This window comes from Peromyscus eremicus, chromosome 2 (assembly GCF_949786415.1).
Source record: "Peromyscus eremicus chromosome 2, PerEre_H2_v1, whole genome shotgun sequence".
NCBI lineage: Eukaryota > Metazoa > Chordata > Mammalia > Rodentia > Cricetidae > Peromyscus > Peromyscus eremicus.
Genome location: NC_081417.1, coordinates 56308880 through 56324346, shown reverse-complemented (window position 1 = coordinate 56324346; position 15467 = coordinate 56308880). Strand labels below are relative to the sequence as shown.

The window sequence follows — 15467 nt, the reverse complement described above, 5'->3', positions numbered from 1 at the left end:
AGTATTTTAAGATTAGGAAGATAAAGTGCTGAAGACTTCAGATGCTCAGCAGGTAACGGTGTCTGGGGACAGGACTGACAGTCTGACAAAATGTCCCCTTAAACCATCAATCTGACATTTCCTGGAACCATGTGCTACTAAGAAGGGAATCCTACGAAATGGAAATGGCAAACTCAATTCCTTTGGCAACCAAAGTAGCCACGATGGAATTACAACTGGATACCTTACTTTCGTAGCTAATGTGATTTCCTAAATCTTATGAGAAGGGACACATACAATTTAGTTATTTAAGAGAGTGCTGTGATTTGAATGAGAAATGTCCCCTATAGGCTCAAAATGCTGCATCCTTGGTCCCAAGCTGGTGGTGCTATTTGGAAATTTTGTAAGAGGTGGTCATAGTTGGCTACACATCCAGTTCAACACCAATGTGGAGAGCCTGTCTAAAACAAGGAAAGGCAAAAACATACTGGAGATGTAAAATATCTATTTTTGTCCTTTTTATTCCTGTTTCAATGACTGATTCACTGTGACCCTAACAAGGTAACATAATGTCACTGATTTTCAACTTCCCACGTGTAATTTAATGCAAACTCAATCAGGGAGTTTTGATCCTCTTTGCCCTTTCAGCTGGATTAGTCAGCACAAAGGATGATTAGTCACTGACCTGAATTCAACCACAATCCTCTTCTGGGGAAGACCTGAGAAAAGTTCACTTTTTAACCCATATTTAGAGCCGTCTTCAATGACTTGCTGCAGCACTGCCTGGGAAACAGAAGGGGTGGGATTCAGTGATAAGAGAAAGAAAAATACAATCCATGTTCTTAACTACTGTACTACTGGAAATTAAATGTTGCTAACTTGTTCACTCTAATTACAGAGCCGCTAGAATCAACATCACGACTGCTGCCAGTTCCTCTGAGAGCACTTAAAACGTGAGCTAATAATGAAGGGCTACTCAGGGCCTATAAATCTAATCTATTCAATATTACAGTAACCACTGGTGATATCCAGAGATCAGGACATTGAAGCTTTGTGAGGTCAACTGCAAGAGTCTCATGGAAATGGTAATCCCCCAGCCAAGAGCAGGATCTGATCAGTCATTGAGCAGACTATGTTACAAAGACTGGGAGGAGGATTTTACAAGTATTAACTCAGTCTGCACGACAGCTTCGGAGATGAGTGCTATGCTCACAAACAAGGAAGGAAAAGCATGAAGGTTGATTTTCCTAAGGTCACAACAGCTCAGTTGATAACAGCACTTTCCTTGCCTGTACAAATCTTTGTGCAACCCTAGCACCGCATAAACCTGGTGTGGTGGTGCATGCCTATAAACCAGGTACTCAGGAAAGAAGTTCAGGTCATCATTGGCTACATATCCAGTTCAAGGCCAGCCTGGGATACAGGAGACATGAAGTTAAATAGCAGAAATTCTCTGAATCAAGTGATTAATTTTTATTTAGTAACAGAACTACAGTGTAGTTCACAAAATTCGTAAATTATTTTTGAGCAGTTACAATGCACTTTTTATAGCTTCTCTTATTTATGTGTATTTTAAACTTTTATTTGTATGAGTGTTTGCATGTACATATAAGAACCACATGGTGCCTGGTGCCTGCAGAGTCTAGAAGAGGAGGCAGGATCCCTGGAACCAGCACCACAGATGGTTGTGATTCACAATGTGGGTGCTAGGAATGAACCTGGGTCCTCTGCAAGAACAACAAGTGCTCTTAACCTTTGTGCCATCTCTCCAGCCCCCTAATTTTTTATTTGAAACTACTGTTATAAAGTTGGATTTGCAGTGGTTAACTTCATCTGGGGCCTTAAAAATGTAGTGTATGAATTTTGTTATCAAGAATTAGTTAATGTAGTCTAGAAATGAGCTAAGGCAGATGGTGCATGCTTGTAACGCCAGCAAATCAGAGGGAAGGGAAAAGAAGGAAGATCCTGGGTTACTGGCTAGCCTAAGCTACACAGTAAGACCCTGACTGAGCCTAATTAACCCACTGAGCCTAATTAATGCTGCCTGTATCCTCTGGTGTGTGGCCATCCAGTGGAGCATGTTCAACCCACCAGGGGTCAAATCTGTAAAGAAGACTAACTTTCCCTTTGCTAGCAGTGATCAATTACAAGTGTAGTTTTTAACTACTAATGTAAAGGAGGTACTAGAGTTCCATCATATTTCAATACAGAAAACACTAAAATCTAATATATTTACCAATGTGCATGTTCAAATGTAAGCTAACCTCATGTAAATATTGGTGCATAAAGAGTTTTAATTAGAAATGAAGTCTTTCTAATTAAATGAAGTCCAGTTTTGAAGCGTGAGGAAATCAATGGATACTCTGATTGGGTGGCACTTTCTGCTTGTCTGTCCCCATCCTTTTCTGTGGATGACTTATGTCCTTCCTCTTTTCTAGCTCTACTGGTTGACTGTTTCCTCATGCCTGTCAGCAGAATCCTAAGGAATTTATCACTACTTACTTGCCTTGCCAATTCTTTGGTATTAAAATCATTCATTATTTATGTAAGTTTCTAAAAATGAAATGTGGCTTGAAAGTATTCACTACCTACAGGTAAACCTTATTTAGTGAAGACACGAAACAGTTCCTCCTCCTATTGGTAAAGTAGGCAAAGTTGGATTTGCAAATAAAAAATGTGACTTTTTTCACCATGGATTTTTCAAATATACCCAAGAAAATAAAGCTTTGGCTGTATTTTTTAGAAAATGCAAATAGAACTTGATTTAAACCATCTTTTCTCCCTCTTAACTGAATTAAGTAACACTAAGAGCTATAGATCTCCTACAAATGATCTCAAGCTACTGACAAGTGGAAGTGCGGTATGAAAAAGAGTTCTTCACAGCATTATGTGTCTTCCACCTCACCTAGCCACGGAGATACTTGCAGTAACTAATCCAGCGGGACATCTCTAAGCTGGGTAACATTCTACAGTTTCTCAATTGAAATAAAGTATAAAACTTGTGGCCACTGAAAACTTAAATTATTTTACAAATATTTTCCTTGGAAACATAAACCTTATCTCTTTCAGCTAAAGTAGCTTTAAAGGTAAAATTTGTCTTTTCCCCCAGTATAAGAAAAAACAAAAGGAGGAAAATACTGCTATTCAGGGCTTAAAGTATGGAAGGCACATTTGGCAAGATTCATTTCTACTTCCAAATAACTGGCAAAATAACTATAAAAGCATTGCTTAAAAGTGGTAAATAAGTAACTTAGTGTGATATCAAGAGAATTGTGAGCTTGAGGCTGGCCTTGGCTGAATGTTGAGACCATGCAGGGAAGGGGGTGGGGGTTGGGAGAGGAGGACACCAAAAGGTTGTAGGTACTAACAAGCTCAAAAAACATCCATGTCTGTGGGGGTAGATTTTGGTTAGCTGATTTACTTCAGAATGAAAGATGGCTGAAAAAATAAAATCCCCATGATCTGGAAAAAGCACTAATCATTGAGAATAATCCCAGGACTGATGAGCAAATGCCTGAGACTAAACAATCCACGGATAGATCTATATCCAGAGAACTTTTGACCTTGTAATTATTTTCAATTCAAGACTGCCACATTTACTAAGCCTCAATACCCCAATAGTGGGCTATATTTTATTTATAAGATAGGCCAAAGCATGCAGTATAGCTTTACAAGTTTGATCAAGATGAACTTGACTTAAAGGTTCATATAATCACTTATCCAGGGTCACCTGTTCTCTGATGTGTAAGCTTGAGTAAGAGTCAATTACTTCACAAGGTTTCCCCAGTAACTTCGGGCCATCCCCAAATCCGCATCTGAATTTTTTTATTCTTACAGTATTAAAACCCTTTTTACTTTATTATTCACTGTTTTGTTAAAAGAAAAGGCTATCCCATGGTTTCTCCATCTTAAACCTTATGCTTCCAACAGATTACAGCAAACCAGGAAGCAGAAACCAACATACTTTTACTACAGAGCACACTTATTCATTCAACAAACAGTTATGTATCTAGAATCCATGATGCACCAGGCATTATGTCAAAACATGGAAACAGAACAATGGGAAAGACAGATGCTACAAACCCCAAAGTGAATTAGAGTTAAAAGCAAAAGTGGCATCAGTGGAATAAATGAACTGTGCAGTGCACACCTTTAATCCCTCTTGTGAGGCAGTCACAGGAGGATCTCTGTGAGTTCGAGGCCAACCTGGTCTACAGATCGAGTTCCAAGACAACCAGGGCTGTTATACAGAGAAACCTTCTCTTGAAAAACCAAAAAAGAAATAAGAGAGGGAGGGAGGGAGGGAGGGAGGGAGGGAGGGAGAGAGAGAGAGAGAGAGAGAGAGAGAGAGAGAGAGAGAGAGAGAGAAGGAATGTAAAATAGCAAGGTAATTTCTGCAAGGAAGAGATTAACAGTGCTATGACACCCTATAGTGAACAGATCAGTAAGCGACTGTCAAGGCTAAGGAAGTAACTCAGTGGCAAAGTGCTTGCTTAAGGATATGAAAGGCCCTGGATTTGAACACTGGAAGTACAAAACAAACAAACAAACAGAGAGAAAGAAAGAAAGATGAACTTACATTGCACTCTAGACTGAGGATCAACCATATGTATATCCAGTTTGAGAGCTGGATGATCAGAGTGGCTAAACCAGCATAAAAGCACAGAGACCAGACTATATCCATTCTTACCTTTGTTAATAATTCTCTGTTTATTTTGAAATTCAGAGTCCCTGGACCAGCACTGATGGCAGTCACCACTGTGTCACATTTAAGCTGAAAAATAAGCAATCAAGTAAAGCAGGCTCTGTTATAGAACAGACCTAATGAGACAGACAGTTCTGACATGAAACTGGCTTACAAGACAGCAGGTGAAGCAGTTCTCAGGCATTACAGCTGGACCAGGGGCTTAGCCAACAGCTTCTGTTCCAAAATTCTATTTACATGAACCCATTTTCTTTTCTTCTTTCCTCACTAGAATGCTATTCAGTCTCTCCCTCCCTTTTCTTTTTCCTTCACCTCAAACTTCTCCATCTATCACACAGTGACACTTATCTTACTCATCTTTCATGACAGGCACAAACAGGACATTGTGCCGGGACCGACTGCTGAAGCACTTGCACACACAGAGAATGATCTCTGAAAGAGTCTGTTTTCCCTGCACGTGTGCATTTAAACTTCTGATAGATTTGTGGAACTAAAGATGCCTGCTGTCCCTGCGGAACAACCAATCTGTATTTCTGAGAACTTAAAAGACATGGAGAGGTTAAACATTGTAATTAGATTAATTCTACTCCTGGTATCAGAATTTTACATCAGGTATATCCTTATTAATAAAAAAATCAGAGGTGATTTCGTTATCAAATAACTATTACTGTTATCAAAGCTCCTTTCGTAATCATTTTTTGTGATACATTTTTTTTCAGTAGTGATTTTTAGTATTTCAATTATTTTAGAGTTCCTAGACATCATCTTTGAGCAATATATAACCCTATTAATAAAAATTTAAAAACAAACAAACAAAAGCTTCCCAACATGATCTGTGTGAGGTCTGAAGCTAACAATTTAGATTTGGTCAGGCACTACAATCTTTCCAGTTCCTCTGTTTTACTAGACCCATGAGAAAGAACTTAGAAATACAGAAAGTTTATTAAATCATCTAACTACTATTTCTCTGTGATCATTCCTTTCACTCCATATACATCATTTCTTCTCAGAAGCTCATTTCAAAAACTTGCAACCTACTACTAATATATCAAGTTTGTTTTCCTAGATTCAACCGTTTATCCAGAGGGTTGGGGAGATTGTCAGGTGTTAAGAGCACTCACTGGCTGCTCTTCCAGAGGACCTGGACACTATTCCAAGCATTTACAACTGTTTGCAACTCCAGTTGCAGGGCAATAAATAAATCTGCCTTTAAAAGTTTATACAGTTTCAATCTATAACTTCACACTTCAGTCCTGTGGCTAATAAAAAATAAAACTGAGCAAAACACCAACTAAACAATGTTAGCTCACAGGGTGTGCTAATCAGTTGTCATCATCAACCTGACATAAACCTAGTTATGGGAGAAAGAACCCTCACTGAAGAATTGCCTCGATCAGATTGTCCAGATAGTTCCAGGGTGTATATGAGAAATTTTCTTGATTGATGACTGATGTGGGAGGGTCCAGCCCACTGTAGGTGGTATCATTACTGGGTAAATGGGCCTGAGTTGTATAAATAAGCAAGCTAAGCAAGAGCCAGAGAGCAAAGCAGCAAGCAGCATCCCTTCATAGTATCTGCATCAGCTCCTGCATAAGGCCCTGTCTTGAATTTCCGCAGTGATGGACTGTTACCTTGGCAAATACCCCTGCCCCGCACAAGTCATTTTTGGTCATGCTTACCACCGCAACAGAAAATAAACTATAACAAAAGGAATATGTTACAGCTAGTTTAAAAATCACAGAAACCTCATAGAATACAACGAAAATGAACTGAAATGTTTTTCAAGCTGTCTTGAACAGAGAAACACTATTAAATTCATTATAGCTAGAACAATCAGACTGCAACCCACAGAACCAAGGAGGCTACATAGCAGGGGGGACCCTAGGATGACTGTGGCTTATAGTAAGTTTTGGTATTACTCAATCACTGGGCAAGCCTCAGTGAAACATTTCACTATTAGGATAAGAATTTATACTGTATATCAAGCTGATAATAGAAAAAATAAATAAATAAAAATAAAAAAAATTCATTATAGCTGAGTCAGCCTGTAGAGCTCTGCTCTCCTTTAATGCTGTTTATTTTAACACAGAGATAAAATACCTTCTCTGCCAGTCTCCTGGCGTGATCTTGAGTATCTAGTTTTGACTGGTAATTGTTGTCTTCTAGCAAGGAATCCACAGAAAGCTGGAAATCTGCCACTTCTCTAAAAGAAACATTGAAATGGTAAAGAGTTGTTATAAAAACATTGCTTGTCTAGCAAACAGTAATCACCGTGGATTATGAATACCTCAAAATTAAAAGCCAAGAAATACAAATCTTTGTATTTACCTCTAACTTTTAAGATTTTGGTTATTTTATAAAATTCTTGCATATTACCTAAGTGTCGTACTGCGATATCTCTAAAGCAGACAGAGATATCTGGCAAGTTAAATGCATCTGGTCAGCAGATTCTGAAAAGGCCACGTCACTTGACATCTGTTTTAAAGCTGCTTCTCCTACTCTAAGTGCTTGTTTATAATTGTCCAAATAACAAAAACAGAAATGTTTTTAAATGGTTGTAATTTAAGTTTCAACATGACAAAAAAAGAATGTTATTCATAACACTCAGTTGTTCACTAGCGATACAGACACAGCTGTTTGTACTTTTCACTGAACCATGGTTAAACTAATGAAAACTTCAGTGTAACCAGCTAAAGGTTAATCATTTACATGATGACAGAAGCTATCTGCAAGTAAGAAGGAGGGTAATAGAATCAAAGAAACATATCCAGTCACTGTTAGCATTCTGAACCACCCCTTGGGACCACCCAGTGTCCTGGCTTCATTTTATGTAAAAGTCCTCCGTAAAAAAAAAACAAAAAAAAAACCTCTCCCCCTCCTTATTTCTTCTTCCTCCTTTCCCTCTTTCTTTTCAAGAGGTTGTACGAATCTCAGCCTTCCTTTCTCTCCTTTTCTCTCTTTCCCTCTCACCCCACCCCCTTAATAAACTTTCCACGTGGATGCTGTGTCTGCATGATGTGAGTAACTTTCCACGGCTCCATGCCTCAGCCTGCTGCCTTGTCTGCATGGCCTGTCTTTCTCACCCACTGGGGCACCTTGGCTCAACCCATCAAGGCCTCCTGCATGCGGTTTCACAACATTAACAACATTAACAGTCGCTACAATAGTATTTTCACAGTCTCATTGAGAAAAACAAAACAAAACAAAATCAAATCACCCACCCGCCCAAAAAAATGAATTTGGAAAAAAGGTTTGGCAGTTTAGATGGCTACCACATTGAGAGTGGCTCATCATATTGTCTCTACAGATTTTTCTGTAGACGTGATAATTTATGTTACATGTTACTTTTAATTAATATACAAACAACTGCACAACTACATATATTGACATCTGATGTTCAGCAGAGAACTGGAAAAGAGTTAAGTGAGGTGTATCATTGTTTGCCAAGCCCATGTGTCATTCACTTAAAATAATACACACTGGAAGGGCACGAGTGACTTCTTTCATAGTGTGTGGGGGGACCCCAAAATAGCTGGACCACACAGCTGCCTTGACAGGCTTAGAGGCCCAGACACAGCTGCTGTGACAGGCAACACCCAGAGCTGGGAAAAACCATAAGCTAACACCACCCAAGATCCACCTAGCAATGCGCCAGCATCTAAGAGAAGTACCTGACATCCCAAACATCCCAACCATTAGATAAGACTGTCAGATGTCCCTGAGCCTAGCACACATCTATTTTCCTTTTACAGATACCCCTGGACAAATGTCAGCCAATCAAGAGTCCTGAACCCTAGAAATCCCCTCACCCCAACCTCTGCTATGATAAAAATCCCACCCTGCCTGGGCTCCCGGTTCACTGTTCTCACCAATGCATCGGACAGGGCATCCTAGCTCCAACCTTGAAAATAAAGACTCTGCTTTTACATAGAGGATTCGTTCTCTGTGGTGGTCTTTTGGGGCACACACATATCCCTTATCACATACAGAGCAATGGCTAAAAATTCCTGTATGGCTTCTGCTTAACATCACATTATAAAACTTAAACTCTAATGACCACTAAGAAGTTTCCTGGGAGGTGGGCACAAAATAACCAGACCTACCCAAGAAGCTATGGGCAACTGATGCCTCCTGGGAAAGGGAAATACAGCTTTCACCAATGGAGTGTCCCTGGATACATCAACCACACTACAGAGTACACCCCACGCTCAAGAGTTGTTGGCCAACTGAAAACGTGTTTTTTTGTGGGCTTTTAATTTCCTTTTGGTACTTTTAGTCTCATTGGTGTTTTGTTTGATTTTTGTTTTGTTTTTGTATTTTTTTTTAAAGTTAGATGGGGAAAGAACATGAAGTTGGGTTCACAGGGGAATGGGAAGGATCTGTGAGGAGTTGGGTATGAGAAAGAATACGGTCAAAATATATTATATGCAGTCTGCTGGAGACCTGCTTTGGCAGGGGTTCAGGGTCTCAAAGAGGATGTGTGGAGGCAGGATTGTTAGGATTCTGCCGCCACTCCAGCTGCATGACCGCACATGCACAGCTCAGGAGCTAAGTCTTACATCATCAGTGTGCTGCGTGATTGCGCAAATGTGCACTGCTGCACAGTCAGCCACGCAATCAGTGCATGCCTGGCGTAGCTCCGTAAGCCTACCTGCGCATGTGCACGGAAATCCTTAAAAAGCCGGACACAGACTCCTCCCCTCCCTTCTCTGTCCGTCGCCCCCCCCCCCCCCCCCCCCCCCCCCCCCCCCCGCGCGGTTCTTTTGTCCCCCAGGCCTTCTTCTTCCCCAGGCCTGGTTCTTTTGTCCCCCCTCAACCACCCCCCAATCAAGCTCTGATACTGGGTTTTGTTGTGGCTCGTGCCTCATGACCTCTCTGCATGGTAACCAGTGCTGCTTATCATTTTTTTTTTTTTTTTGGTTTTTCGAGACAGGGTTTCTCTGTGTAGCTTTGTGCCTTTCCTGGAACTCACTTGGTAGCCCAGGCTGGCCTCGAACTCACAGAGATCCGCCTGGCTCTGCCTCCCGAGTGCTGAGATTAAAGGCGTGCGCCACCACGGCCCGGCCTGCTTATCATTTTTTAAAACAACACATATACTTATTAACATTATACAGACTGAACAGGTAATATTTAGGAATAAATATGCATATACTATATTTATTTGCACGCAACAAAAGTTAAAAAAGGGGGGACATAAAATTGAAAGAGAGCAGGGAGGGAAATATGGGAAGATTTGGAAGAAGGGAAGGGAGAAATATTGTAATCAAATTATAATCTAAAAATAAATAAAAACAAGGTAAAAATGTATTATATTAAATAATAATTTAAAAAGGAAAAGGAAAACCTAATGAAATTTCCTGAGTCTTTTTTCGTTTTTTTCTGTGTAGACCTGGCTATCCTGGAACTAGCTCTGTAGACAAGGCTGGCCTCAAACTACTGCGCCACCACTGCCTGGCAATTTCCTGGGTCTTTATTCATCAGCCAACAATTTAGCATGGAATCCAGTTACTAATCCAAACTGTATCTCAGCTGTAACAACAAATTCAAGTTCACCATTAATGTCTGTGTGATTCTGGACACCTTGCTCAATCTCCTGGTATCTCAGTAAATGATGAGAACAATGACATCTACTTTACAGGGCTATTGAGAAACATCTTGGTGAGGAATGATGTTAGTCACAGGTCTGATGGTAAATAACACATCAAATATTACCAATATAACATCTTGAGGAAGTTTTTTCTCTGTCCTTTATATACTAAAATGGCCAGCAAACTGTGCTCTTGTTTCTTTTCTAAGATTATTCTTTACAGGTACATTAAGACTCCATTTTCTGAAAAAGAATTTTGATAATGTAGTCAAGTATTTGAACCAATCTATGGGCAACTAAAGAAATTATTTTAGCAAAACAGGGATAAAACACAAAGCAAGACAGAAACAAACAAAGATTTTTAAAAGTCAAAGAAAATAAAGTAAAACTAGAAGTAATAAGAGCTCTAATTTTGTGGAGGGGTCCCAAAACAGCTTGACCACACAGCTGCCATAACAGGCTTGTGTGGATCATTTCAACACGAAGGGGAAAGTGTCCTGAAATTTCTAACTAGACTGCCTATTACATTTTTTTGTACTGAAAGAGTAAGTGGAGGAGCGGGGAGCATTTAAAAGATGTGATAGCTATGGTTTGAAAACCTGTAGCTATCAATAGTATACAGTGCAAGAGAAAACTATAGACCAGACATGGTCTGTGCCGACAATGATGGTGGTGGGTGATTACCAAACAGGTTTTTTTAGAGTAGCTCTTCTACTTTCTTTCTTTTTTTTTTTTTTTTTTTTTGAGACAAAGTCTCTCCCTACATAGCCCGGGCTGTCCTGGATTTCACTGGCTAGGTCAGGCCTTAAACTCCTTGAACTCACGGAGAGATCCGACCACCTCTGACTTCTGCGTCCTGCGATTAAGGATTAAGGCGTGCACCACCATACCCAGCCCTACTTTCATTTTTTTCAAAGCTGAAAATAGTAAGTTTATAGGCACTCTCTAGTACTTGCCTTCTCTTCCTATTCATTTCTTTTCCTAATCATGAAAAGAAGAACATTCACCCCTCTCACCTGAAAGTTCTAATAAAATTAAGGGAACAAAGGATATACTGATACTGAGAATTTCATATTCTACCTTTAAAAACCTCTCACATGACAAGCTTCTTATTAACTAACTGATAGAGTACAGCCACCCTTTAGTCCTGTAATCCCTGTTACCAGGCAAAAGCCATCTTTGTAGTTATTAGTGTATTATTTGAGATAATATGAAAAATAAATTTGTTCATGTTTAGTGCAGATGCGATTTCTTTTCTTTGGACATTTTTGTCCTTGCAGTCTAAGGTAGACTACATTTTATCTAAGCGCTGAAGTTTTTTAGCAAAATGATAAGCTAACAGTTAGGATGACCACACTAATAAGGAAACAAAAACATTTCCCTATATCTAAGAAAACAATATCATTTTTATATAGCCCTAAACAACAGTTCTCTATCACTTGGGAATCTTCAAATGAAAACTCAAACAAAAACAACACAACCAGAATGGCAGATAAGTATGGTACGATAGCATTCAAGCATTAGATTATACAACATTAAATATTCCTTCAAAAGCTGAGATTATAACCACATTTTCATTCTTTTATTAAGCAATTAAATTAGAATCTCTTTCCTAAAGACTGACATAATTATTGCTAACAAAAACAAACATGAAAATAACTGACAAAGGAATATTACATTTCACCACAGAATACCTAAATAGAATTGTAATTTTATGATAGCAATTGTAGTAAGTTGAATATAATGAATCATAACTCTAAGGACTACTCTGTAAATTGAAGAGTTAAGTAAAATCGAACTGCCAACAAATTCAACAATTTGAGATCATTGCAAGTATACTTAACTCTTTTTTTGAAACTGGAACTGCAGATATTGACTTGATCAAGCTTTCTGGTGGAAGAGCCAATATTCTGGAAAGCTAAAAGTAAAAAAAGAACAAAACAGGATAAAATTGTTGATTTATCTGTTCTAGAGTGAACTAGCAACAAAAGAAATATCATTAACACACTTTACATAAATGAACCTCAAGTATATAATATCAAGTAAAACCCATTTTAAAGAAGATATATAGTATGATTCAATGTTTCTGATAGCCTAAAAAACAAAAAACTATCAGACTGAGGTAAAGATTTGCGGGTGTTAGGGGTTGAGTATAACATAATGGTTTGACTGTAAAGTAGCAAGCAGGACTACTTATCTTTCAATGGATTTCATGTTTGTCAATTCATAAGAAAAATCTAGAGAAATATATGACAAAAGATATGAATCACTGAGAATCCAAAAATATTTTTCATTAAAAAAATACTTATTGAGGGCTGGAGAGATGGCTCAGAGGTTAAGAGCACTGACTGCTCTTCCAGAGGTCTGGAGTTCAATTCCCAGCAACCACATGATGGCTCACAACCATCTGTAATGAGATCTGGTGCCCTCTTCTAGCATACAAGCATACATGTAGACAGAATAAATAAATACATCTTAAAATAAATAAACAAAATACTTATTGAGTAGCTAATGTGTAGCAGGCAGAATTTTAGGCACTGATGCTATAAGAATGAACAAAAGAGAAAAAAGTTTTATGGCACTTAATAGTAACAAGGAAATATTAGGAGAAAAAAAATCTGTCGTGGCGCACGCCTGTAATCCCAGCACTCGGGAGGCAGAGGCAGGTGGATCTCTGTGAGTTCGAGGCCAGCCTGGTCTACAGAGCTAGTCCAGGACAGGCTCCAAAGCTACAGAGAAACCCTGTCTCGAAACACCCCCCCCCCCAAAAAATCTGATCCCCATGCCAAACCCTAAGGTTTACTCATCAGAACAGCAGGAATAACAAAACAAAAAATAAACAAAAGCCAAGGCAAAAGCCATGGTCTAACACAGTGTTGTGGCACCAGCCACTTGCCATGGGTTTGGTCTGTATGAGGCCCCAGATTGCTCCTTAGTACACAAATAAGTAAGCGGAAACAGGTGCATGAAGCTTCTTTCATGCTTATGTTAAGTTTGGTTGTAGAGGCATTTCCATATTCAGAGCAATCCTGTGACAGGCACATAGGATTTAGTTCTTCCTCGGGCATGTGGCATACCAGAAAGAACTTTGTTAAGCAGTCAGAGACCATTACAGAAAACCACAACCAATCACAATGCAGTTGTGGAGCTCAGCCTCAAAACTTTGGTGCAACAAATTTAAGAGATGGCTTCTGGGAACTGGGAATTGCACTGTGAAGAGTGAGAAAGAAGGAGAAGAGTTTATAGAAGAAGATTATACCAACAGGGCTGGGACAAGGCTCAGTTGGTAAAGTGCTTGCCATGAACGCACGAGGACCTGGGTTTAGAACCCTAGCATTCTTCTAAGAGCTGAGCATGGTGACACATGTCTGTACCTCCAGTGCTGGTGCTGCAGAGGGGGTATTAGGGATGGGGAAGAAAAGGGCCTAAAGCTGGGTATGAAATAACCAATCTGATCAGATAAGGGGGAGGGCAGGAGAGGGGAAAGAATGTGATAAAAATACATTGCATGAAATTTTTTTTTTTGCATAAAAAAGGAGGATAGGGCTATGAGCTAGTGTCAGCAAACCAGTTGGCTTCCTTGAGGAACATTTGCAAGACAATGTTGCCCATTCATAGGGAAAGAAATAAGGATTGTACCTATTTTAGGAAGGATTGTACCTATTTTAGGCACTCCGGACTGCCACACAGACAAGGAGTTCTGGTATAGGTAACCAAGAAAAATTCCAGCAACACTTGGTAATGCCAATGAGAATTCCTGAAAAGCTGTGTCTGCAGTAGCTAAGTGATTAAAACTTCAATGGCTGTGGAGAGTTCAGAATGTATAGATCCAGAGCCTAATTACAATTCATCTTGGTCACCTCCTACCATTGGACCTAATATCCTCCTCCTAATGGCCAAACATAACATCCTGACAAACAGATAAAACCTTCTGGGGTGCATTAACTAAACAAAACCCTAGCTTCCCACCCAGCACAGGACTAAAAGTGCTGTCAGATAGCATCCAAGGGCTATAGAAGAGTGAACCCCATCTTATTTTAACCTACCTCGCCAATGATTCCACCAATATATTTTAAAATGCTTTGATTTACAATTTTCTTTGTTCTGTTACTGTAAAAACTCCATGAAACTGCTTCATATTGGACCTATGGAAACTGGGGTACCACAAATCCATGTTCCCTCAAATTTAGCTCTCGAATAAACTATCTCTTACCCCCTTAGAGTAGAGAGCTGTAGATTAGCATCGACAGTAGTTATGATAGGTGTTAATTTCCTGCCTTGGTAGAACTAAAAGCTGGTCACATAAAGATGAGAACAAAGAAAGCAGAGGCTAATTCATGGCTTACAGATCCTGCCAAGGGCTAAGAACGGCAACTCCTGCAAGGTGCACTGACGAGCAATGCCTTCCTGGGATAAAGGTCAGCAGAGAGTCACAGTCAACAGCTCAAAAGGCAAGTCAAAGATAGAGAAAAGGGGGTTCAAAGTATGATCACCTCCCTAATTGAGCAAGTAGTGCATAACACCCTGTAATCAGCTCTCTGGTGGGCCAGAGAGACATGCACAGCCATTAGAGAAACCTTGAAACACCTCCCCCACCTCCCACAAATAGCCACAGACTCCCGGACTCTGGATTTCTTCTCCCTCCCATTCCTGAGGTAGAAGCCTGCCTCAATAAATAAAAAACAAACAAACAAAAAACCAAAAACATCGTTTCATTCTCTCTGTCTCTCAGTCTTCTGTATTTCTTGTATTTTGGGCTGTTGTCTGTCCCAGACAGTCAATTCTTTGCCTGTCCTATGCAAAGAATTCAGCTAACCCCAGAATCACCATTACACCTTGGGCTCCCTGGCTAGCCAGTCTGGCTGAACGGGTAAACTCCAGGTTCAGTAAGAAAACCTGTCTCAGAAAACGAGGTGGACAGTGACTAAGAGAAACACACTCACACCAATGCATAAAAAAATTAAAAAATAATAAAAGAGAAACACACACCCAAACTCTGGCCTCTCCACATGAAGGGACACACAAACATACACACACACACACACACACACACACACACACACACACACACACACACAGTTTGTACATTAAAGTCATCGATATAAACTGGAGCTTAATTCCTAAAACACTGCCTAAGAAGCATATGCAACATCTTCCAGAATTGTCTAAAGCAACTCAGCCACACTGGGCTTAGCT

At 39.7% G+C, this 15467-nt stretch overlaps 1 protein-coding gene across 2 annotated transcripts in view; it reads right to left on the bottom strand.

Moving 5' to 3' along the window:
• Rars2 (arginyl-tRNA synthetase 2, mitochondrial) overlaps window positions 1–15467 on the bottom strand; it is a 40996-nt gene that overhangs the window by 24719 nt on the left and 810 nt on the right. For both annotated transcript variants that reach the window (XM_059254093.1, XM_059254092.1), the window contains exons 2-5: window positions 12116–12189; window positions 6785–6887; window positions 4670–4753; window positions 665–762 (exon numbers count right to left, since the gene is read on the bottom strand). In XM_059254093.1, the coding sequence (XP_059110076.1) occupies window positions 665–762; window positions 4670–4753; window positions 6785–6887; window positions 12116–12189 (359 nt within the window). The remainder of the gene's footprint in view (window positions 1–664; window positions 763–4669; window positions 4754–6784; window positions 6888–12115; window positions 12190–15467) is intronic.